Raw genomic sequence first — 24279 nt, forward strand, 5'->3', positions numbered from 1 at the left:
TCTCGTCTGATATACATGTATGTCTCTCTCCCACTGAAGTAGCAAGAGTAATATGCATATGCATATGAAGAACTGAACTAGACTTTAAGTATTTTCTCAAATAGTTATAAAGTATGAACATAACTGGCTTTTATTTCTTTCTTTGAGGATCCCTAAAAGGGCGCAGAACAGTCAAGAACAGCTTCTTCACAGAGAAATACTGTTGATTCTTTCAAGTGTTCACCTTCTACATTGCATTTTTTGCTTTACTTTTTTCTCTTTTTCAGCTTTGCTGTTGCCTTTTTTTTTTATTTGTATGCAGGATATGCTTTTGACTGTCAAGAGATCCTAAGATGATGAACTGTTTTGAGTCTGATTAGAATCTTGCCCATGGACAGTAACATAAGCATCAAACCTCTCAGGCAGCCAGTCCTTATACCTTTAGGGAAGAAGAGTTTGTTAATAGCTTTGCTTATGCTTTCTGTGTTTATAGCATACATGTACTGCTGTTTTTGCTTTGGTACTAGGACCATCTCAGATTTCATTCTAATTTTATCAAATCATCAAATAAAGCTACAACGCTACAGTGGCCAGGAAAAAAAGAGGCTGGACAGAAATTCTTCCAGTTTTTCAATTCTTAGGCTAATATCTCTGTTCAAGAGTTGCCAGCAGTTGTCTGCGTTGACTGAAGAACAATTTCTTTACATATTTACTGGTTTCATTTTATTTTAATTGGAAGAAGAGCCTTCTGAACAAATAAACTAAGCTGATAAAGTTTGAAAGTTGGTAAACCAAATGATTCTTGGCATTCAGCAGAGGACTGCATTGTTTGGCTGATAGCTTAGTTCAATCTTTCTGCATATTATTGCTTCATCTTAACATAGGAAAGAAGATGTGTTTCTTCAGAAAGTTACAGCTTAAAAACAGTACAGTACAGAATTCCTTGAACAAAAGTCTGTTTTGCATATTCAGAATGAATCAACATTATAGATTGGGGATTTCCTTAACTGGGCTGTTTTATGCCTAAACACAGATTTCTCATGCATGCAAGACTTACTGATGTGAGCATCATATAGCAATGTATGTGGGGGAGCATTTTACCCATCAGAAATATTACGCTGCCACTTCCTTACCCAAGTCTGTGTCTGCTCCTGTGTGGATATACTTAATAGTATGTTTAGTTTTGGAGTAGATTACTACCTGATCTTCCGGAGGGAATTTTGAATGGCAAATGAGAGTTGGAGTCTTTGTCCTCTTTGTGAAGTGTGGGTTAAGGCTTCATGAGAAAATCTAAGATCAGAGCATAGGAAAGCTCTCCTAAGAGCTTTGTGCTGGCAGCTGTAAACACATCGACACCTCCAGAGTTTGCCAATGTCTTGGATTAGTTCCTCCTTTTTAGTAGCAGAATTAAACTGCAAAGACAATATTAATAAGAGCTTGAAGGAAACAGTTGGTAATTGAGGATCTTATTGAGGGCAAAGAGTTTTTTTAGGGTCATGTGTGTTACTTCTGCCTTACACATCTGGTGCTTGTAAGATAGGAGGAAATACAGACCTGTATTCAAGACCTGTCTTTTCTGGGAGAGGGGATGGGACAACATAATTTATTAATAAATTCAGATACATAGATGTTTTAGCCCTTCTGTCGTAGAGCTGAGATTTAAAAAGATAAGGGCTTTAACCCTGTTGGCAGATGGTAAGCTTTGTAACAGACTGAGTATAAATGTGAAATGTGGCTGGAAGGTCCTGTGCTGCCCTTCTCCACAGTTGTTACATGCTGGCAACTGTTGCTTTGCTGTTGTCATACATTGCCGTTTTTACTGCCTTGGGAAAAAAAAGGGCAGAAAAGTGTTGGTAGTGCACCAAAACAGCACAGTATTTCCCTCACTCCAAGGCTCACAGAAATTGTTCAGTATTTACTTACTAGACTTGAAAGAACTTTGAGAATAAAAATACACCCATGCTGACACCATAATTCTCGCAAAATGTCTGCAAGCTCGTTCATTTCTGTTAATTTGGTGGTTTAAATGACCTTGTTGCATCTTGATATCTTTAGCTTTTTTATTGTAAACCACAGGAAAGGCTTTTTTTACTATTATTGTGACTACTTTGAGCATAGTCCTATGCGTGTGATCACAGTGGAAATTATAGCAATGGTCTGCTCTTTTGTGGGTGATTCTTTGGATGTTTTTCAACGTTTCTATTTTAATCTTATTCTTTATTTATTACCTGCCTAGAAACCACTCTCTTGATCACATAATTTTCAGACTTTTGACATCTGAATGTAATGAATACATAGAATTCTTAATGGTGAGTGATTTTAATCTCTACAGTAGCAATAAATCTGGCAAACCCCTCAAGCAATGGCATGGATTTCTTGATGTTTTCTTCCCTTTCTCCTTTTTGCAAAGGTTGCTTGATTTAAAAATGTGGGGCTGGTAACTATTGTTTTTATTACTAATGCCTAAATGTCTAAGCAGGTGTTCCAACAAACTTTATGCTAATTATTATAACCTGCTTATTCTAAATTTAACTGGTGTGAGTTAGCTCTCTTTGGCAGTAGATTATTTATCTTTCCTGAGGTGTAGGAAGCTGTTCTAATTTCCTCCTTGACATGCAAATACAAGCAGAGAAGGCTGAATAGAACTCTTTTGATATAGTATTTTGCCATGACATGAATATCCACATGCTTGTTTTGGAAATGTTCAATGGAATACATAAGAACATTCATTAAATCACAATGAAAAATGTGTTGAAAGGAGAGGGGACATTATAGGACACATTGTGGGGAATCTGGGCTGTAGTGATATTAATGTTTTAGTTTATCCTTGTACTGAGACTGTTGCAGCAAATGCACTGATAAATTCAATAAAATGAAAGATGGTTAGTATAATTCACTTAAACATCTGAAAAACAATTCTTTGCTAGCTTTTGCACTTTCTCTGCCACTACTGAATTTTTAAGTTTTTTATGTTGTATGCAGAGCAGATTTCTCTGATGTGTTGGTGATGTTCAAATTATTCTGCATCTCTCTTATAGGGGAGAATATTACTTGAAAGGTACAGGCAGATTTCCATACCTATATGAGTAAAGGAACACTTTAGTTAGAACTTCTAAAATACATTAAACTACATCAGTTGCACTTTGTAAACAATTTCATGTGAAGTCTCCTTCCATCTGTTCCAGCCAAATAATTGCAATATTGTTTAATTTTTAGAAAAAAATGCTAATTAAAAGCCTCTGTGCTTTCCAAAGTGAGTCTATAATACCATTAAATCCTAAACATTTAATGCAGTTAAAACCAGATTTTCCTGGCATTTTCAATAATTTCAATGATTGAATTTCTGACATAGATTTCTTCTGATTGTACTGACTGAGGAAAAGTTGTGTTGTTTGGGGATTTTTTTTGAGAAAAGGTGAATGGTGGAACTACAGAATTTTTCAGAGTGTTGTTAAAATACAATAGTTTGTTCCATGAAAGTTAGCACCTATTGCTTGTGGGTTGTTATATTTGACTGGAAACTTGAAATAAGATTTTTCATTTTTGCAAGAGCTGATGTGTGATACAGTCAGAGTGTTGTCATATGTATTTTCTCTGGACACACTCATGCTTCCCACCAGTTTGTGGCTGTTGGAGATTCACTTCTGGACTAGTGAGAATCTTGTGATACAGACTGAGAGTTTAACTGTTGAAATGGGTGGAAGAATGCATGTGAGAACAGTTTCTCCTTAGGAAGATCAGGAGGACAAGTGTGCTGCTGAGTGTGCTTCCAAGGGAAAAAAAAGAAAAAGGGTGCTGTGTGTTTCCTTCTTCTGCAAGGGAATTGGGTCTTTGGAGGATTTGGGGTAAGTGAATCAGGATGAATGGGTAATGAAAAATCTGCTTGGAAATTGTGGTTTGTGAATAAAATACCATCTCTGTTTTCTCAGATGGTTTTTTGATTTCCTTTGTCTGTGGTAGCATGAAGGAAGTACATGGTTTAATTTCTTTCAATTTAAAGGACAGTCTGATTTTTTGCTGGGTGTCAGGCATCTGTTTTGTGATGACTGTCTGCTCTTTCCACAGTGCTGTGTAAATTCTACCTTTGCTTAACAAAGCAGGTTACTATGTGCTTTGCTATTACAAGTTTCTAGTAATTTTGACTTTTAAGTCTAGTTTTAAATGTTGAAACATTTTGAACAGTGAAGTCGTATTCATTTGATAATGTCACATTTGTGATATGATGCTGCATTGGTATTTATTACAGTTTTGTTTCCCTTTAATTATAGAATAATTTTAGATTTTCAAGTATCACTAGGATTACTTGGAAAATTGTTCTCCTCTGCTTAAATTGTTTGAAGGTAAAAGTTAAGGTAGTGTTTTGAATTATAAGGAGCCAGTACAGTGAATTTAATTTATTGTATACAGAGCTGTTTTGTCAAATAAATATTAAGGAGCTTGCTCTTAGGAATAATTTTATCTTTTTGTTACGATCACCAGCTTGGTAATGATAGATACTGAGTTAAAGCAATGAGATAATTTTGAATAGCCTTGTTAGTCTTCTTGACAATAACTTTGTAGACCACCAAAGGAGAGGTGCATATGGTTTTGTCACTGAACAATTTTTTTAGATATCTAAATTAGACCTTAGCATGCTGAAATGCAGAAAGAGATTTGTTGTCAGTGATAGAAATGGCTTTGCTACTATATTCTATAACTTACCTATGTATCTTGCAATATTTAATAGGCTTCTGTCTTTGCACGGAAAATTTTTTGCACTTTTCAGGGCTAGCTGAAGCACCATTGTATTTTACTTACAGTGCAGCACTGCAGACAAAAATGCAGCATATCAGAGACAAAATAGTTAGTTTGGAAAGAATGCAGAGTTATTTCTAAGTGGCGGTAGAACATGACTTTGAACTGCTTGGGGAAAATTTTTCCCTTCCCCACTGGCTTCAGTATCATAAAAAGGTAAAATAATGTTCAGGGCCAATGCTGCTTTTCTTACCTTGTGTGATGTATTTGTAATGCTAAACATTACATATTGATAATACAGAGTATGTATGTAAGAGCAGTATGTGCAGGCTATGTCTTGGAACAGGCAGATTTACAGCTAAATTCCTCTTTCTGAATCCCATTACTTGAGTTATCATATTTTCTTTGTGCCAACTTGATAGATCAAATATGTGCTAAAATAGTGCAAAGAAAACTGGTTTTATTCACTCACTACTTCAGAACAACTGAAATACTCTAATAAGTCAGTGTCATGAAGATGCCTGATTTTAAAAAAATATATCTGCCTTTTTTGCAAGGAAAGAATAAGGATAAAATGAAGTTGTGCAATTGGTCTACAGTCTCTGTGAAGTCTTAGCTTCACATAATTTTCTGAAAAAAGATCTATTGGCTGAGAAAGCAGAATTCAGCAAATTCTGTTTATGCACTAAACAGCTTCTTTTTTCTTAAAAGCCTCAGTGCCTTGTACAGCTGGTATATACCAACATCTCTGCTTAACAGCTGTTTACTTTTTTTCTTAAAATCTCTGAGAAACAGGCCTCTGATTTTGACCTGGTGTTACTCGGTTGTCTAGTAGTGCCAGATTAGATAGGTTATTTTTCTCTTGAAGTTTAATTTTTCCCTTGGCCAGTTGTTCTGAGCTAATACAACAGTGCACATGTGTGCATTCAAGTTCTCCTAAGTTCCTAGAAAATGTAGTAACAGAGGTATTTCTTCTCTTTGTAAGAAGAAACAGCTCCATCCTGTCTGTATATGTCTGTTTAACCTAGTATTTGCAAGTGGTTTCTCAGTTAGTTAAGTTTAAACCTGCTGGAGTTATAGCTATAGAATGATGGCTATTGGCAGAAGCAAGGTCACTGAAGAACTTCTATCTCCAAAACTTGAAATTGAGCCCAGGAGAAACGCATTGAGAGATACTGTCCCTGGGAGAGTCAGGCCATGGAGAGAGTAACAGGTTCTTATTTCTACCTGTGACTAACAGGTGGTGAGGACAGCATGGTAGACCTAGAGGTTTGAATCCAGGTTATAACCTCAGTATGGAATTTATATTTTTAGGTGTTTTCTAATCTAAAACCAACAAACTATATTACAGTTTAAGTTGCAGTCATGCAAATGTGCACAGTTTGCCACAGACACACTCATATTTGAAGCGAGTCTCAAAGAGTTTACACTTTAAATTCTGCTAAAACTAAAAATGTAAAGCAATTACACTATCTGGAGATTAACTAGATTTACAGAAGAGTGACTGGATTTGGCTGTAAAACTGCTAGCTATTTGGAATCTCCCATTGGTACTCCCTGAAAAATTACACATTTTACACAACTTTTTGGTCATCAAGTTCATAAATCTAAACTTACGTGAATGCCAAATACCACTTGAGGTTTAAAAAAATTGGTCAATGCTGACAAGACAGAATAAGTAGAAACAATTTTTAACCATTTGGCAAGATGTAGACTTACTTAAGTCTTCAGGGAAGTATCCAACAGGAACGACTGGTTATGCAACTGGTATTAACTGAATTTAACTGTAAACATAATTACCTAATTTTGCAATATGTTGACATCCTGTGAGTGGTCAATATCCACATGCAAGTATGAGAGATTTCAGTGTACTAGGAGAGCTGGTGTCAGGGAAGCAATCAAAATATTTCTGCTTATTTTAAAGTTTAAAATCCATGCTGATTTAAAAAAAAAAAATCCAAAACAGTTAAAAAACCACCTCAAAATTAGTATCCTTTGACACATGGTAGTATAGTTGCTGTAATCCTGCAAGGCAGGATTGTATTCTTCTGGATTTGGAAAGATACTTACTTACATAATCTGTATTGGCGTTTTGCCAAATAATTTGGCATTATAAACTTAACTTCAAAATTGACATTCTATATTCAAAGTTGACTGGATAAATTCACAAAGCAGAAGTTATCAGGCCACTGTTGGAAATCCACACAGGAAATGTTGGATGCAATAGATGTTTCTAAAATACAAAGTTGTTGCCTTCTTTTTGGCGTCTTCGAAAAGAACAGGTAAATACAGTCTGTGGCAGTATCCTGAACAACAGCAAAAGTATGTAGTCCTTAGGATGGCCTGAAACAAATCTGGAGATGTACAAAAAAAATAAATTAATAGAAGATGCAAAAGAATAGAAGTTCATTAATATGTGATACTTAATATTATAATTAATAAACGCAGTTCTCAGTTATGCTAGCTATTTTCAATTAGGCTATCCCTTACTGTGTGCTTCAGTAATAATAGCTGGATGTCTTTGTATGATGAATGAAGTAATTCACACGCACACTAGCTGCTTCAAGCTAAACTATCCCTTTGCTGTATGATTCTACATTAATAGCTGGATGTATAATGGATAAAGTAATTCTCAGGCACACTGAAGCTCTTCTATCACTGGATATGATGTAATTTAATCTTATTTCTCCATCAGCACAATAAATGGGACTGTATGTGAAAAAGAATCTGTTTGTTTGTAAGATTTTACTTGGAAATGGTCTTCCAAAGAGGAGGAAAATGAATGCATGGCAGAGAGTTCCATGTTCCCAAAAGATTCTGTTTACAGTTTCGTTGAACTTAGCATTTATTGTAAGGATGGTAGATTGTTCTAGTTTTAATAATCATAGTGCTGTTCTGTTTTAATATTGCATGATCTGTGGGCTGCCATTAAATTGTTACAAATTGAAGGGCTGATATAACATGAAATGAAGCACCTCTTCTGAATGTTCCTTTTGTTTGGTATTTAACAAATTAGTGTGTTGACATTTGTCACTGATGGATTTCATTATTTGATGAAAGGGTTTTAGGAGGTTTGACAGCATGAATGGTTTGTCCTACAGACTTCTGAGAATTGATAAAGGCAGCTTTGTTCTTTGTGCAAAAGCACAACAGATATCTTATTGACTGACGCATACAAAAAAGACAGCTTGTATAGCTGCTGTGCAGAATAAACTAAGAAAATGAAGCCATTACATATTCTTCTATGTTTTTATCTCTTTTTTTTGGCTAACAGCATGTATGTCCTTAATCAAAGTAGCCAGAAGGATTGGATACTCATTCAGTAAAATGAAAACATTTAATTTTTATCAGTTTATATACTGTTTATAGATGATGAAAATAAGGAAAACAGGTTATGGATGATAGTACAACTAATTAGCTAAATTTCTATATTTCTAAGATTAATGTGTCTTTGTTAAACAGAGGATAAAGGCGTATCAGAAATAATGCATTTTAGCAGTAAAGCTAAAAAGAAAATCAGAAAAGACTTGATAGTAGTGTTGGACTTCCACCATTCTGGACCAATTTTTTAAGTAAAATGAAAGACTTCAGAAAATGGATTAATATGTACCAATTCTTGTAGATGGTACTGCATATGAATAACAATGAGATGAATTGGATAACTATCTTAATCTTTTTGTTTGCTCCCACATTTATAATTGGCACAAGGAACAAGAGTGTAATAGATGCCAACTGAAAATTTTAAAGAATTGTATCTGTGCCTCTTGTGTGATCTGAGAAGTTATGATTTTTTTTTTTTTTGATCTGAGCTTTACATCTTTATTTATTTTTTCTTAGAAACATCAAGGATTTATAGCTCTTTCTCCTTCAGTAATATTTGGGATTTCCTGAATGATTCAGATATGTATCTGGAGTTTTCTCATTCTGCAAATCAAGTATTTTTCACAAGAATCCTTAAAAAACAAGAGCATTTCTTAGGTTTGGTTCTGTTTGTGATGCTACTTTTACTGTAGCTCATAGAGATTTAGTAAGAACCACTTCTGCCTTCCAGCACGTTTAATTTCCTCGTTGCTTTTAGAACAGTGATACCACAAGGCCTTGAACTGAGAAAAGAATTCTGAAAAACTTGAAGAACAAGCAATCCATTTTCCCTTTTTCATTGATTTGGCTTTTTTTGTTGTGGATAAAATCTTTCTTTTATAAATTAAGTGAAGAAAAAATGACTCATTCTTTATTTTGTCTTGTCTGTGTCACCTTTTGAGAGCACTAATTCATAGGCCCTTAACTTGAGTGATTTTCGTTGAATATGGTAAAGCATATATATATTGCTTTCTGTCGGACTGTTTATCATAGCTGGTTATTTGCTGGTTGTCTCTCTGCTGTGTTAATATCTGCCAGAAACTTCATGGTACAGTGAAAGGAAATCCAAATTTTCCAGTAATATCAAGGATGGAAAGCTACAACTAATGAAATTCATCTTCACAATCGAGTAATATCATTTATCAGTGACAAAATGTCATCACTTAGACTGCAGCTGAGGAGTGTTGTTAGTGACTGTTCATCATATTAATCATTTTTAGCAATAATACAAAGAGTAGTTTGAAAAGTCAATGAAACTAATGCTATATTTATTTCTAAAATAAAACAAGAGAATCTCCTTTTTTAAAGTTTCCCTTTGGAATATGAGGAGAAAACAAAAAAAATACTCACACAGAACTATTTTATATTTATAAAATGAGAGGTGTGAGTACCTGTATCTCTTTCCATTACTCACTTCTTGCAAAAATATGATCAATTAAAATATTTAATTACAATGATCAGTGTCTATCCATTGCAATTTTCTGTTCGCTTTTTTTTTTATTTCAGCAAGTACATAAGATTAATTTTGTGGTCCTTATATAAATCAGTGTTAAATGAAAAAAAATTAATATAAGCACATGGTTCAAATAGAGACTTTCCACACTACTATTTGTAATTGAGCATTTGCACGTGGTTAATAGTATAACTGTTAGGTTTTTTTAGTATTTTCTTCATTTGGCCAATTTCTAATATTTGGAAGGACTCAGAAATGTGGTAGAAGTTTAATATGAAATCTGGAACATGGCAAGTTCGGAATGTAAACCAAATACTGGTGTATATAAAATTCTTACTGAAATTAGTGGAAATATGATATTTCCTCAGTTTCCTTAGACATGAACAAAATTTGTCCTTAAGCCTCTGACCTTTTGTGAGCTGCCTATATCAGTAAGAGTAATGATATTTCATCATTGTTGTGATCTATCAGCTGTCTTACATCAAACAAGAAAAAAAGATTAAAAAAATCCATATCCTAAGATACTTTGCAGAGCAATCTGTATTAGAAATACATTTGTTTTCTTCATCTTTATTTCTTGTTCTGTAGTTGAAGTACTGTAGATTGACTTCCAATATATCTGGTTTTTAAGAAAAACACAAATAACCAAATACAGTTGTGCAGCTTGCAAGACTTGTTTGGAAATGTCTGCCATGAAACAATGCAGTTTTATACTATGAATATTTAGTAAGGGATCTGGAAACTGGTGTCACAGATTATTTTCAGTGTTATCAGTGTCAATATTTTTTTGAGGAGCATTTGGAAGTGAAGTGTGAAGGTTAAAAACTGAGCTCCATAAAATAGGGAGTTGGTTTTTTTGCTTTTTTACTTAGTAGTGAAACAGGTGCTTGTATTTATTGAAGTCACTTAGCCATAAATCAGTTAACTAAATCAATTAATTATGGAAAAGTCATTGTGTGATATACAAAATAAAAAACTGTAGTCCCTCAAGGTGTTTCTCTTGGAAAGCTGACTGTAAGATTTTTGCCACTCTTGTAGCCATTTGTTACTAGGAAGTATTGTGTGATTGATTTTTATAAAAGAGTGTGTTACTTTGTGGGTTTTTTGGGCAGAAGGTTTCAAACCTGTAAAAAAATCTTGATGGGAGCTTGAGGTTTTGAAACTGTAATTCTTTCTCTCCCCGCACCCCATAATTTTCTATGTTTACTTCTCTGTACATTAGCAGACAACTTGCTTCCTGTCACAAATCTTGCAATTATGGGAGTTTCTAAATGAATAGATATTGTTGGGCTTACATATGACATTAGTAAACAAAATCTGAAGAGTTCCAAAATATGTTCATGCCCTGCAATTTCCTCGTTGTGATACAGAATGTGGAAGATGAAAAGAAGTGAGCTAAAGCTGTTGTTCGGCATCCTGGGGGCATCAGAGGTCAACTGATGAATAACTCTTCAGCTCTATAGTTTTTTCTTGACTTGACTCCTGGTTGTTCTTGTCACGTCTAGTTTCTAACGATCTTCTTACAAAATTGGGTTAGCTTACTGGCAGTACTTGAGTCTCAGACATCAGACTGAAGTTTGTATCTAAAATACACCATTCTTTGTTTCCTTCTTGATTAACTGCCCAAGTCATATTTTAAGCAGATAGGATGTATTACCATGATACAAGTGCAGCAGGATATCAGCCACAGGTAAGTTGTTTTGTGATTTTTTTGTATAAACACAGGTAAATGTTTTTGACTTAGCACTGTCAAAGAGTGTGTGCTGTGTGTGTGTTAGAGAGATGATGAGATATAATTGTTTGAAGAAATTCACTGTATTATTACCAGATTGTTCATTTGCAAACAACAAGTTGGGTGAGCAAGTTGATCTGATGGAGGGCAGGAAGGCTCTGCAGAGAGATTTGGACAGACTGGATCAATGTGCTCAGGTCAGTGGTAGGAGGTTTAACAAGGCCAAGCGCTGAGTTCTGCTCTTGGGTCACAAGAACCAGATCCTTCGCTACAGCCTTGAGGCAGAGTGGCGGGAAGTGCTCGTTGGAAAAGGACCTGGGGTTGCTGGCTGACAGTGGCTGAGCATGAGCCAGTGTGTGCCCAGGTGGCCAGGAAGGCCAATGGCACCCTGGCCTGTATCAGCAATAGTGTGGCCAGCAGGACCAGGGCAGTGATTGTCCCCTGTACTCTGCACTGGTGAGGCCACACCTCGAATGCTGTGTTCAGTTCTGGGCCCATCACTGTAAGAAGGACATTGAGGGGCTGGGGCATGTGCAGAGAAGGGCAGCAGAGCTGGTGAAGGGTCTGGAGCACACGTCCTGTGAGGAGCAGCTGAGGAGCTGGGGGTGTTTAGCCTGGAGTAGAGGAGGCTCAGGAGAGACCTTACTGCTCTCTACAGCTGCCTGACAGGAGGGTGCAGCCAGGTGGGGGGATTGGTCTCTTCTCCCAGGTAACAAATGACAGGACAAGAGGAAATGGCCTCAATTTGCACCAGGGGAAGTTTATATTAGAAAAAAAATTCTTCACAAAAAGAGTTGTCACACATTGAAACAGGCTACCCAGGGAAGTGGTGGAATCACCATCCCTGGAGGTATTTAAAAGATGGTAGATGTGGCACTTAGGGACATGGTTTAGTGATGGACTTGGCAATGCTGGGTTAATGGTTTGATTTGATGATCTTAGAGGTGATTCCCAAGTGATGATTCTATGATTCTATTTTGTGATGTGCTACCGATCTTGATAGTCATGTCTAGGGGAATTCTTGTGACCATTCTGTTGCAAGTGATAGTTTCAGTCCATGTTTTTAACATTGTATATTTTACTTGGATTGTGGAGAGAGAAGCTGATCCCTAGAAGAAAGCTAGAACTTGGAAACAGATCCTGTTCTAGAAAGGAAACTAAACTTAATAAGGCACTTTTTTGGCAAGCCTGGTGCAAAAATTAAAACCTCCGAAATGTTTCTTGTCAGCTAGGTGTGCATTTTTTTGGGCAACTCAATAAATAACTTGTTTTAGGAGATACAGCTCTGTGTTTCATACTTCCTGTCCCCTGACACTGAGCATAAAGTTAAGAGAATTTAATTATGTGGAATGAGTTGGTTTGATAGTCTTCCTTTAGGATGATCCCACATTATGTGGGAGTGCATCAAATTCTTTATTTTCTGAAGCACACCAAGCCTGTAACTTTTCGTTTCAGGTCAGTATGATTGGTCCTTTTGTGGTAGCAAAGTAAGGTCTCCTAGCATATAAAAATTATGTTTGTCAACTCTTGTCAACATTTTCAATGTGGCTTAATTTATTTTTATTCATCATAAATTTCCAAAGCTGTTCGGGTCTCTGAAGAGACTTTATAAAATCTTCTCTCTGAATAATGTGCAGACAAATCAAATAAATGGTGACCCATAAGTCTAATGACATTGAAAGGTATCACAGTTGTATGTGATTACATACTGTCTTTTTATGCAGGTTTTCTTCAAGGTTTTTCATTTGGTGTTAATATGGGATTGAAGATATTGAGGATCAAGATTTGTTACAAACCCTGCTGTTCGTGTGGTAGTTTTGAGCTTAGGCTCATGTTATCTTTTTCTTTTCACTGTATAAATTCTTCAGTTTTATGGCAAGTACTGGTTTTGCTGTTGAACAGCAGTAGAGTTTCTCCTGAGAGGGTTTCACCCTTGTTTACACATATCCTCACTAGTCTGGTTTGGAGCTGCAAAATATGTAATACTGAAGAGATTACCAGTTCACAGAGCAGCTGCTGCTCGGGTGGTCAGATCATTATTTAGGCACTTGACTGAAATTTGCAGTTTGGATCTTGAATTGCAGTACTGAGTTGGCTGAGTTGACTGTTACTATTCTCTTTCCAAAACACAGGGGTTAGTTTTCTTTCCATGTTGCCTACCCTACCGTGTTCCTACATGACTTACGGAGTAAAAAGTTAGTCATCTGCTCTAGAATGATTTTCAGCTGTAACTTCTGTCACTTTTTGGTTTCTCACTATGATGGTAGGAAGGAAAATCTTTAAAAAGCTTCCATTATTTCTGGAATAATGCTCAGAGTATTCTACCTACCAGATCCTTGTCTCTACAACTGCATCTGAATATATATTTGAGTTTCTGGTATACTGTAAACCTAGGAGGTGAAAAAGATTGTAGTTCTCTCAGTACTGCACTGTAACATACACTAGACCAATGGAGATTATAGAGGTAAGAAAGTGGATGTTGTATGTTTGGTCTGTATTCCAATGGCACAAGTACCCTCAAAGATAAGGTAACATTCAAAGTCTGATGTAGATACTGCCGACATCATGCTGATACCGCTCTTTATATCACTGGAAGAATGTAGGTTGAAGGCAACTGATCAGAGCTTACATGAACTGTTTGTGAAGAACTGTCATTTAGTTCTCTAACATTCCCAAACTCCAGTAATCTTGAAATGTGTATCTTAATTTTAATGTATTCCTATGAAAATATTTGAGACGCTTCCTCTGCTCCCTTCTACCTACAATAACTGTCTCATCCATTTATTATCTGTTTACTTTTTTTCTAAATAGAAAATTCAAAATATGATTTTTGAAATATAAATATATAAAAGCGGTATCTGTAATAGTGATTTTTGGTACCAGTTTTGACTCAGAAGCATTATTTCCCAGGTGACAATAGTCTTGGCTCTGTTATTTCAACAAATATGTAAGAAAGTGTATGTGCAAATCTTTGTTAAGAGGGAAAGATTTCTACTTCAAAATGAATGGAACAAGTTTGTTAGAAATGAACTTCATGTTCCCATCTTAAATGTGTATTTAAGTTCTTGCACATATATTTGGCTAGGGTTTGTGCTGTGTGTCTCATCTGATTATGTGTGAGCAGCCAAAGATAGCACACTGTTGCAGACTGTGTGCAAAGCAGCACTTGCATCTAAGTCATGGGTCTAGAGAAAGTTTTGAAAAATTGCTGTTAGAGATTTGGCTTCTCTAATGGTCTACTATTCAGAGCTTTAGGACTCATTAGAAACCTTTTATTTGTTAAAGAGACTATCTATTAAGGACGTCTGCATGGGTGGATTTGAATGATTGGAACATCAGGACTCTTTGGCCTTTCACAACAACAATTTCTTTCCCTTTGGGGCTCAGTTTTTCCTTTGTATGCATTCATGCCATAGTTACAGTGTTGAGATTTCCCTTAACTGCAATTTAACTGGGTGGGGGAACTTGTTCCTTCTTCCAGTCTAGTGATGTTAATATCTAAGTTAAAAGCATGGGATTCTGGTCAGAATAATGCTCTTTTGCTTCAGAAGGGTAACCAAGTGTATACTTGTCGAAAACAAGTCATTAACTTCTTTTTCTCTTAGAGCCATTGGGAACTTGTCCAGCTTCCTGGGAAGGACTGGTAGGGTTGTTGGTTGTTTTGTTAACTGGGAGAGGTTTCCCATCTTTCTTACCACATCCAGCTTGCCTGTTCTGGCCTGTTTCCGAAACTTGGACCCTACTTGCTGGAGGCATTTATAAGCTGCACAGGCCTTGTCAGGTCTTGATGTAATTTCTGAGGTGAATCATCTTTGTCCATTTCTAATGTATGAATGGATTTCTTTCCTTTTCGATTAGAATCAAAGAAATGGATATCAAACCTTATAGTTTGTTCCTAATAAATCAAACAGTTAGTAGGAGGGCCAAATTTCTTGTTTAAAAAAAAAAAAAAAAAAAAAGACTTTGGGTCTTGCAATTTAATTACCAGTCCAATTATCTTATTTTTCACTTAGACACTTTCTTGAATTATTGAGTGTTTTAGGAACAATGCTGCTAAGTAACAATGAGCAATTGATAACATTCATAACATTTTCCCAATACAGAGAGGACGGCAACCTGTTCAAGTGAGTCCAGAGAAGGGTCACCAAGATGATCAGAGGGGTGGAATACCTCTCCTATGAGGAAAGGCTGAAAGAATTGGGTTTGTTCAACCTGGAAAAGAGAAGGCTTTGGGGTGACCTAATTGCAGCCTTCCAGTACCTGAAGGGAGCCTCCAAGAAAGATGGAGAGTGACTTTTTACAAGAGCATGTAGTGACAGGACAAGGGGGAAAGGCTTCAAACTCAAAGACAGAAGATTTAGATTAGATGTTTAGAAGAATTTTTTTCTGTGAGGATGGTGAGGCTCTGGAACAGGTTTCCCAGAGAAGCTGTGGACTCCCCATCCCTGGAGATGTTCAAGACCAGTCTGGATGGGGCTCTGAGCAACCTGGTCTAGTGGAAGGTGTTCCTGGCAGTGGGGTTGGAACTACGTGATGTTTAAGGTCCTTTCTGACACAAGCCGTTCTATGGTTCTATGATTCTATGAACATTGCACATCCTAGATGATATTAGAAAGGTAGATTTGGTTGGTATCAGTATAGGTGGAACCGAGTTTCTGGAATTCAGATACGTATTGAAAATAGAGAATCTGTTTTAAACAAATACATAGACTCAAACTTGTTCCAAAGTAATAGGTGCTGGACATCTTCCAGAGACACATTCAGTCTTTGATAAAATTACTCTTAAGAAAAATGGGAGCTTTTCAGTGGTTTGAATTTGAGATAGTACTATTTGTTAAGGGCAAACAAAATAAAAGGAATCATTTAAGGTGTTCTCAGGAAAGGAAGTTACTGGCTCTACTCAGACTCTAAAATTAAATTCTACCGAAGCACTCAGTCTTATTTTTAGCCTTGTAGGAAGCTGTACTCATATTCTTTGGCCGAAATTTAACTCATATACATTTTTCTCACTGAGGTGATTTGTAATCTGTCTGTAAAAGAGAATATTGTCCAAATGTGGCATTTCTGTTTTTTAAGTGATTGGAGAAAGCAGGAAATACAATCTTTGCTTTATTGTGTATTTACCTACAATAGACTTCAAATGCAAACTGTTATGTGAGCCTATTTATGAGGCATGAAGTTACTTTTGTTTTACTTAACCAAGTGGCCAAAATGTTGCCACTAGTATGTCTGGAATGTTATTTACTTGGTCTATTTCTGCAGTTTATCTTTGTAGCACTGTACACATGCCACAATTAGGGGTCATTTATTTACAACTGACCAAAGTTGTGGTTATTTTTCTCATTGGGGGCTTTATAATAAAGGATTCATCATGTTCTGCAGCTTCTGTGCTCACACTTTTTCCCCCTCTCTCTCTCTCTCTCCCTCCCTTCATTCTCTTAATCAGAATTGCTTTTGGCAAAGATGTGGAGAGCTGCTGTTTTTACTTGCTTTTTTTGTGTTACTTGATTCCTCGATTTAGTACTTTAATTTCTTACATTGTTTCTTACAATGCCATCTGATTGAAATATATTAACTTTCTTGGCTGGGTAACTATTTTTGTATAAGGAAATAGTTGTTGAGTATATTTTTCTATCTAAGTGTGTATCATATTTTATGGTCCTAGTTCCAGATATTCAACTGGTTGCAAGAAAACTGTGGGTGTTTTAACATTTCCAACGGAAGGGTAGGACGGGTGGGGAAGCTTTTTGGAATGCTGACTAATAATATTTGCCTCTTGGAAATGTCTTAAGGCCATACACTCCCCTCCCATGCTTGGAAGGCTAGACTTAAAGACCTCGGGTCACAAAGGTATTATCCTTGTGCTTCATTTCCTTTCTAACTGACTGGAGTGAGAAAAGAGTTGAAATACAGATCATGGATACCATGGGTTAATGCAGGAGCACTCTGTGGATGGTGGTCTTGGTTTGTCTCCTTGCTACTCCCATCTGTGACACCTGTTAACCCCTTGCATATTATTCAGAGGGCTTAATTCTGCTACTTTTATTTCCTAGATATACTTAGTTTCAAAAGTTGTATAGGTTTTGAGATGTTCAGATCTGTAATGTCTATCAGAACTAATGAAAGGTATCCCTGTCCGTGGCAGGAGAGTTGAAAGCAGGGGATCTTTAAGGTCCCTCCCGATCCATGCCATTCTTTGGTTCCCTTATTATTATGGCCATGCAATACACGTTGGAACAGGTCAGAAATGGATTCTGTCACTCATTTCTCTTTCACAGCCCACACATCATCTTTCTGTCACAAAGTGTACTACCAGGAGGAAGCCATCTCTGTGGAACACGTCTGTGTCATGAAATAGCTCATGCTTGGTTTGGACTGGCCATTGGTGCTCGTGATTGGACTGAAGAGTGGATAAGTGAAGGGTTTGCCACGTTCTTAGAAGACATATTTTGGGCTAGAGCACAGCAGGTAAGGTGATGACATGTTGCTTCAAAATTAAATTAACGTGGAAATCAAAATGATATGTGAGTTAGATGTAAATGAAACCTCCTGTGCTATGACATAAAGTATTTTAAAATGGTATTGGAATTTGTGTGCTTACTTGATTTTAAAAGAAAAGTGATCCGCAATGAATACAAATGTTTACAAAGGTAGAGGCCAGTGCAAATGAGAATGGAAGCATCTGTTTGTCAATGATTACCTTCCCACAAATGTATTAGTTATTAAAATTCAACTATCAAACAATTCCTCTGCATTCTTTCCACTTCTATTGTGTACCTGAAACTGGAAAAATCAACGGTCTTACTACATACAGTAATATTCCAGGTACCTAATTAAAATTGGTTTTGTCCAATGGATGGCCAAGAAACGTACCTCAAAGCAAAATGGAAGATGACTTTAAACAGGGCACACTGGCACTTAACATTGTTTTTCTCTTCTACTGCCCAGCAAGTTACTCTTTTGTCAGAGACTTAGAAATCATTGCCTGCCTTAAGGTGAAAATTTCATGAGTTGCATGTCAGCTAGTAAAGTGTTTTTCTGATGCACTTCTTACTTTTGTAGTACCTCTGCTACTTCAAGCATTTTGTGTGTCAGTCATTTCTTCCTGTGCCTGCTTCAGGTTCTACCCCTTTAGTCTGCAGGTCTCCACCTGAGGAAAAGTGTAGCAGAACTAGAGTGTATTAGACATTATACACTCTTCTGAACCTCCATTTTACTAAGTATCTGGCATATTTATAGCACCAAGCAAAACAGAACGCCTTGTTATGTACCATATTTCTGGAAAAAGAGAGAAAGGTTGTCCAAACATTTGGTTTTCCCCTTTTGGTTCTAAAACTCTTTTGTGCCCTCACACTGAGCATCACTACACTGCTATGAGCTGTTAACATTAATTCTTTGCTTTTATGAATCACTTGAAAGCATTTTGATTGTAGTAGACATCTTCTTGGAGTTGAATGTAAAGGAGAAAGCAACAGAACAATGTGATTAGTTCCCTTGTTAATGTGTAAGGCATACCTTTTTAATGTTGTTGAGTAGTTTTGATGCTATGCAATCACAGAATTTAAGGATTATGAGTATATTCCATAGTGCCTGAGAATAATTTCAGTTGTGGCTGAATATAATGCAGGTTAATATCAGCTGCTTTTGCTTTCCCCAATCTCCCATCTCTTCTTATAATAGAGAAACATAAATTATAATTATGTTCAAAATAATTGTCAGCTGGCAACCTGGCATTTACTTCATAAGTAGGAATCTCTGTTAATGTTACATAAATGGGGGAAAATACAACTGGGAGCTTTCATGAGTGTGGCAGGTGTAGTAGGAAAGAGGAATGAAGCCAGGACACAATGTAACTCTACTCTCAAGTTGGGAAAAATAAAGATGCAACCAAAACCACTATGCCAGGTATCTGTACTGTATATTCAGTTCATTTGTTGCCATTCACTAAACGGAAAACAACATGCCCATCTGTCTCCTCAGTCAGAACTATTTAACTGATTAGTGATTTGATGTGCACAGTGAGGCTTTTGATTTTCTTAGTGCTGCTTTTAACTCTTACAGCAACAACTGTTATTTTTTTATCATGGATATTGGTACTGTTTCCTGCCTCTTCTGCACATTAAAGAGAAACAAACCAAGTTTCTTGTTCCAAAAATTATTATTGTCTGTTGGGAAACAGCAATCAGTGGTCTGTGTTTTTTGTTTACAAGCAGCTGTCGCATGATGAAATAAAAGGGCAACAGGAATTGAAAGCTTTGCTTCGCTGGCACCGACTCAGAGATGAGGTGCAAAACTCTGAAGAAGAGCTGCAAGTTTTAAGGTAACAATATGATAGCATCATCTTTGCGTTTGCATGTTCACTCTCTCATGTTTTCCACATTTTCTCCCTTCAAAAGATATTCATTCATCCAAATCATCTGATTAAATCCACTGCATTTCCTTATTTACTTCTAATGAAGTAAAGAAAATGCAAGTTGAACTGACTAGGTTGTACATCTTGACTATAATGCAATTGCTTCTCCCTTTGTTATAGAAAGCCTTCAGAAACCATGGGATTTAGTTTGATATGAAATGTCTGCAAGCATTTTACAAGAGCTTCTATTCAGGGGAAAAATAAAAGACCATTTCCTGAACAAAGTTCACTGTTGGAAGCCATAACAGAGTTATTTTCTGTGGCTGAAGACAAGCACATACACTAGGATGGTATCTGACTGCCAAGCTGAATGAAGCTTTAAAAATCAAAGAAAAAATACAATGAAATATATAAATCCACTTTCTCATTAGAAATTACTAATATTTATAATAGTTTCTTGGTCTTTAGGTATCAGATGCTAAAGTCAAGGCTCCTTTGTAAATAGCTAAAAGCAGTCTTCCTTAGCTAGTTATTAATAATCTGGGCTGTTTTGATTGGTATGTTAGGAATTTTCCATAGTCTTTGATATTGAGTGTCTGTCTAACTCAGTATCCACTGAGCCTCTACTGCTTGTCTCCTCACAATCTTCAACCAAGAATAACAAGTTTACTAATCCTAGTTCAAATTAGCCATGATTTCTGACCAAATCATGGAAGTACAGGGACACATTTCAAGCAGTTATGTAGTTCATTCTCCTGCTCTGAAATAAAGGCAGTACACACAGACCATCCTAAGTGGGTTCTTACTAACATGTTCTTGGAAGGCTCGAACAAAAAAGTTTTCGTAAGAGAGACAAGCTGTATTAGTGTCTCAATAAGATAGCTAAGCTTAGTGCTAGCAGTTAAAAATTGCTTCCTAGTCCACAGTTGAAATACTGTTTATTTCAAATAATGTGGGTTTCATTTTTTTCTTTCACCAAGTGGAAGTGAAGAATAAATTGATACCGATCTTCTATATTGTCAGCTGTTAAATATTTTTGGAAGACTGTTGCCATTTCATTCATTTAAGGTCTTCTCTTCTTCTTGTGCTTGACCAGGAGAACCTAAAAGGCTTTTATATTTGGACACTCTAGAGAGCCTTCACCAACATAGAAATTCCTCTCCAAGGCCTCATGTAATCCAAAAGCCTATCACCATCTGCGTAACTGCAGTCTTTCATTGATCTGTTTTACTTTATGTTTATTGATGAATTGTGTACCCTGTGTGTAAGCAGAGTCAATGAAGTTCCACATGTGTAAATGTTCAAGTGTGTAATTTGATGATAGCTGTAAATGCAAAAGCAAGCTTTATCACTAGTTGTTATACAGCTGCTGCCAGCACAGCTACCCATTTACATGCTGAGGAGTTTTTTTGTTTTAAATATTTTTTTTTAATACTGGTTTTTGTGATAAGACACTTATCTGGGTAAGTGTTTTCCGTTTTCAACATGGTGGAATCACATTTGTTGTCTTTTGTTTGAAGTATATAACTTTAATCAAATGTTATGTGGTATAAATTTTTGTAATTTTTTTTCTAAGGGGCACAATCCCTGAGTGTTTGAAATCCCGAGTTTGAAACTCAGGAAGGATTGATTTATTTTGAAATTGAAACTTAAGCTTTCTATTCACTTGCACATTTAGTAGACATAATAATAAGTATTTTGCTTACCTTTTGGATAGTAGTATTCCTAATGTTAATACAAAAGAGTGACAAATTCATTTCTCATTTGAAAAATATGTCTCCAATAAACACTTCAGGCCAGGAACATGATGCCAGCATATGATTCTGGCCATTTCTTTTTCTCTGATATCTCTGGTTCCCTGTGGTTGCATTTAAGGGCTTCCTACTGGTTTCAGGCAGTTATATATATTTTCTACTATTTTTGTGGCATGGGCGTGAATAAATTCTCTCTTTGCATATTTACTGGGGTTTTTTACTTTTCTTCATCCTTCTGAAAGTATGTCCTTGTGCTTTCCAAAACTGGCATATACAAGAGAAAATCTCAGTCCTGGCCCTTGCTCTAGGTTGTGAGTCTGTACTGAGGCTTGGGCTGGTTCAAACTTGTGTTTTTATACAGGATATTAAAAGTTAATGATAACTGTTTGTTACTTCTTGCCAATCATTCCAGGAAGAAAAAGATCAATCAACTCACTCTTCCTGAGCATAAGCTTATTCTGCAATTACTTTTTTGTTTCCAGCTATCATATCATTATCTGTGTCTCCTGACATCTGGAAAAATCTACTCCAAACTTATCAGCTGAACCTATTAATTTTTGATCCAGCAAATTAATGCCTATTTAAAGTGGGTGAAAGCCACTCAGCAAAATGATGATCAGCCTGATGTTTCTCCTTATTATGGATATTTGGTATTATGTTATAGTAAGTAGCATGTCATAAGCTGCCTGAAAAAAGAGGTCAGGTAAGAAAGAAACTGGATAAATGTCTTTTCAACAGGCAGCAGCTCTGAGAGGCAGCACCAGCAAATCTTAATATTGAAGAAGGAGTTCATGGCACTTTCATGCTCATACAGGATGAGACGTCCAACAGAACTGTGCCTATTTCCTCACAGAATTTGAAGCAAACCTGCAAGGATAAAAGCACCTGTGAAATATGTTTTGGCACTCATTTTGTTGCTAATCATCAACACCAGCACTCTCATCCAGCACTCTCATCTCTCATGTTAGGAAAGGAAGGAAGACAAGAGAAGTCCATTCTGTACTGCAGAATAGAGCTGGCATTGACGTTTCGTTCCTGACCCTAATGGCTGAACTTCAGCTTGTGTTTGTTCATTAAGGCAAGCCAATGTTGATATCTAACTCTAAATTAGTCTCCAAGTTCCACTTGTGTCAGGTCCATTCTGTCCTCAAGCAATGCTTCTGACAGCTCTGCAGGTGTTTGAAGAGTTTTATTCTGTCTAGTAGGAAATGTGCTTTCAGATGGTCTCTCACAGGCTCTGCGTAAGTTTTCATGACCTGCCACATCAGAGCATTTAATTACCAAGGACATCCTGGTGAACTGTACTTTTACTAGTGCAATGCACTCATCTGCCCAGTAAACAGAAAGCAGCATCTTCTACTTCCTTCGGAAATTTGCCAGTATCTAAAATGTGCCAGATGGCATTTTGAATATTTTGAAACAGCTTGTCTTTAGCATTATGCTTGGCTTTATCTACTAGGTTAGATGCAGATTTTGTAGGCCAGTGTAACAAACTTTCAGTCTCTGTACTTTCAATGTCTTATTAATACAGTAAGCACCGCTTTAAAATAGTGTGTTGAAGTACTGACAACAGAGAACAGGGTTACATTCTACTTACACTCCTTTACAGACATTTTCAAGAATATATGTGCAGCCTTTGCAGAGGCATGTGTATATGTTTTCTGTATGGAATTCTTCAGTACCATCATCCAGATGCAATACTCCTTTCTAGTCAGTCCTAGGATCTACACAGGCACAAAATCAGAGCAGGAAGGAAGTGTGGTTGCCTAATTTAGAATAATTGTGATTATGAGAGAGATTTCAATTTACTGTGGATTCTGTAGCCTGTGCTCAAACTCCATTTTTCAAAGTCAACAGACTGAGCTATTTATTAAGAGTGAAATGAAGCAGGTTTTGCTTTTTGTGTATACAGAGAACAGTGAAAAGTCATGTATGGAATGTCAGCAGGCCTTCCTTCCAAGAGACTGATCCACAAAGGAAATAGCTGGATTTCTGCTTTCCTACAGTGTGTCTGCAACATTTACATAGTCTGAAAGATTTGGAGTTGCCATAGAATAAGAAAACAGCTATTGATACCTTTCTTTCAATGTTGAGGGAGGATTTTACTGGAAAGGTATTTCTGAACTATAATGTGGAAGAGGACTGTGTTAGAAACACAGTGTAAAGTTCAGTCTGGCTTTTTTTTCCTATTTTATTTCAAACAGTTACATTTTATCAAAATTTTGTGTGTAATGGATTTCATGTGCACAGGCCCTAATTTAAAATGCCTAAAAAAAAAACCAGTTTAGCACTCTGGACAAAACTTTAATAGGAAAGTGCTACACAGATACAAAAAAGGAAGAACATTTTTCTCAAGGGAAAAAAATGGGAAAAAATTCAATCACAAGGTTTAGCTCCTGAAATCACTCTTGCATGAGTGATGTGGTTTGAAGAATCTTGCATTTCTGTGGCCCATATGTCTCATATTCTCTAGAAATGAAGGGAAGGATGTTTGGTTTCGAAGACTGGCCATTCCAAAATCCACATTTAGAATTGGAGAGGTTGTTTCAGTCACAGGGTTAGGCTCTTAAGACAGGCATCTGTTCTCAGACTACTGCTAGCTGGGATGTTTTCTGAATGGAAGAAAAAAAATCTAGAGGGTCTTCAGTACTACACCTGTGAAGGCACTTCTTACAAATGAAGAAAAAATGTTTCCATAGCTTCTCCTTAGTTTCAGTCTGTGCTCTTAAGAGCCTAGAAGTCCTCCACACTTTACTCTTGTAGATTTGTGGCATACCAGATGCTGTATTACATTTTAAAATCAGGCTGTAAATAGTAGGTTTTTTTCTAGACGTTATTGTCTGTGAACCTCAAACCCATGTGTGAAGTACTTTATCTTTTAAAATTTGAACTACTTTTCTTCCAACTCAAATGGA

The 24279-nt window shown here is 36.5% G+C and overlaps 1 protein-coding gene across 6 annotated transcripts in view; it reads left to right on the forward strand.

Moving 5' to 3' along the window:
- The window catches only part of AOPEP (aminopeptidase O (putative)), a 186640-nt gene that overhangs the window by 47807 nt on the left and 114554 nt on the right, over positions 1-24279 (forward strand). For all 6 annotated transcript variants that reach the window (XR_011147886.1, XM_069002557.1, XM_069002559.1 and 3 more), the window contains 2 exons: positions 17536-17725; positions 19471-19577. Coding sequence is in view for 5 of the 6 variants with exons in the window: in XM_069002557.1 (XP_068858658.1) it covers positions 17536-17725; positions 19471-19577 (297 nt within the window). In the remaining variant the exon portion in view is untranslated. The remainder of the gene's footprint in view (positions 1-17535; positions 17726-19470; positions 19578-24279) is intronic.

Source organism: Aphelocoma coerulescens (genome assembly GCF_041296385.1).
Source record: "Aphelocoma coerulescens isolate FSJ_1873_10779 chromosome Z unlocalized genomic scaffold, UR_Acoe_1.0 ChrZ, whole genome shotgun sequence".
Classification (NCBI taxonomy): Eukaryota; Metazoa; Chordata; class Aves; order Passeriformes; family Corvidae; genus Aphelocoma; species Aphelocoma coerulescens.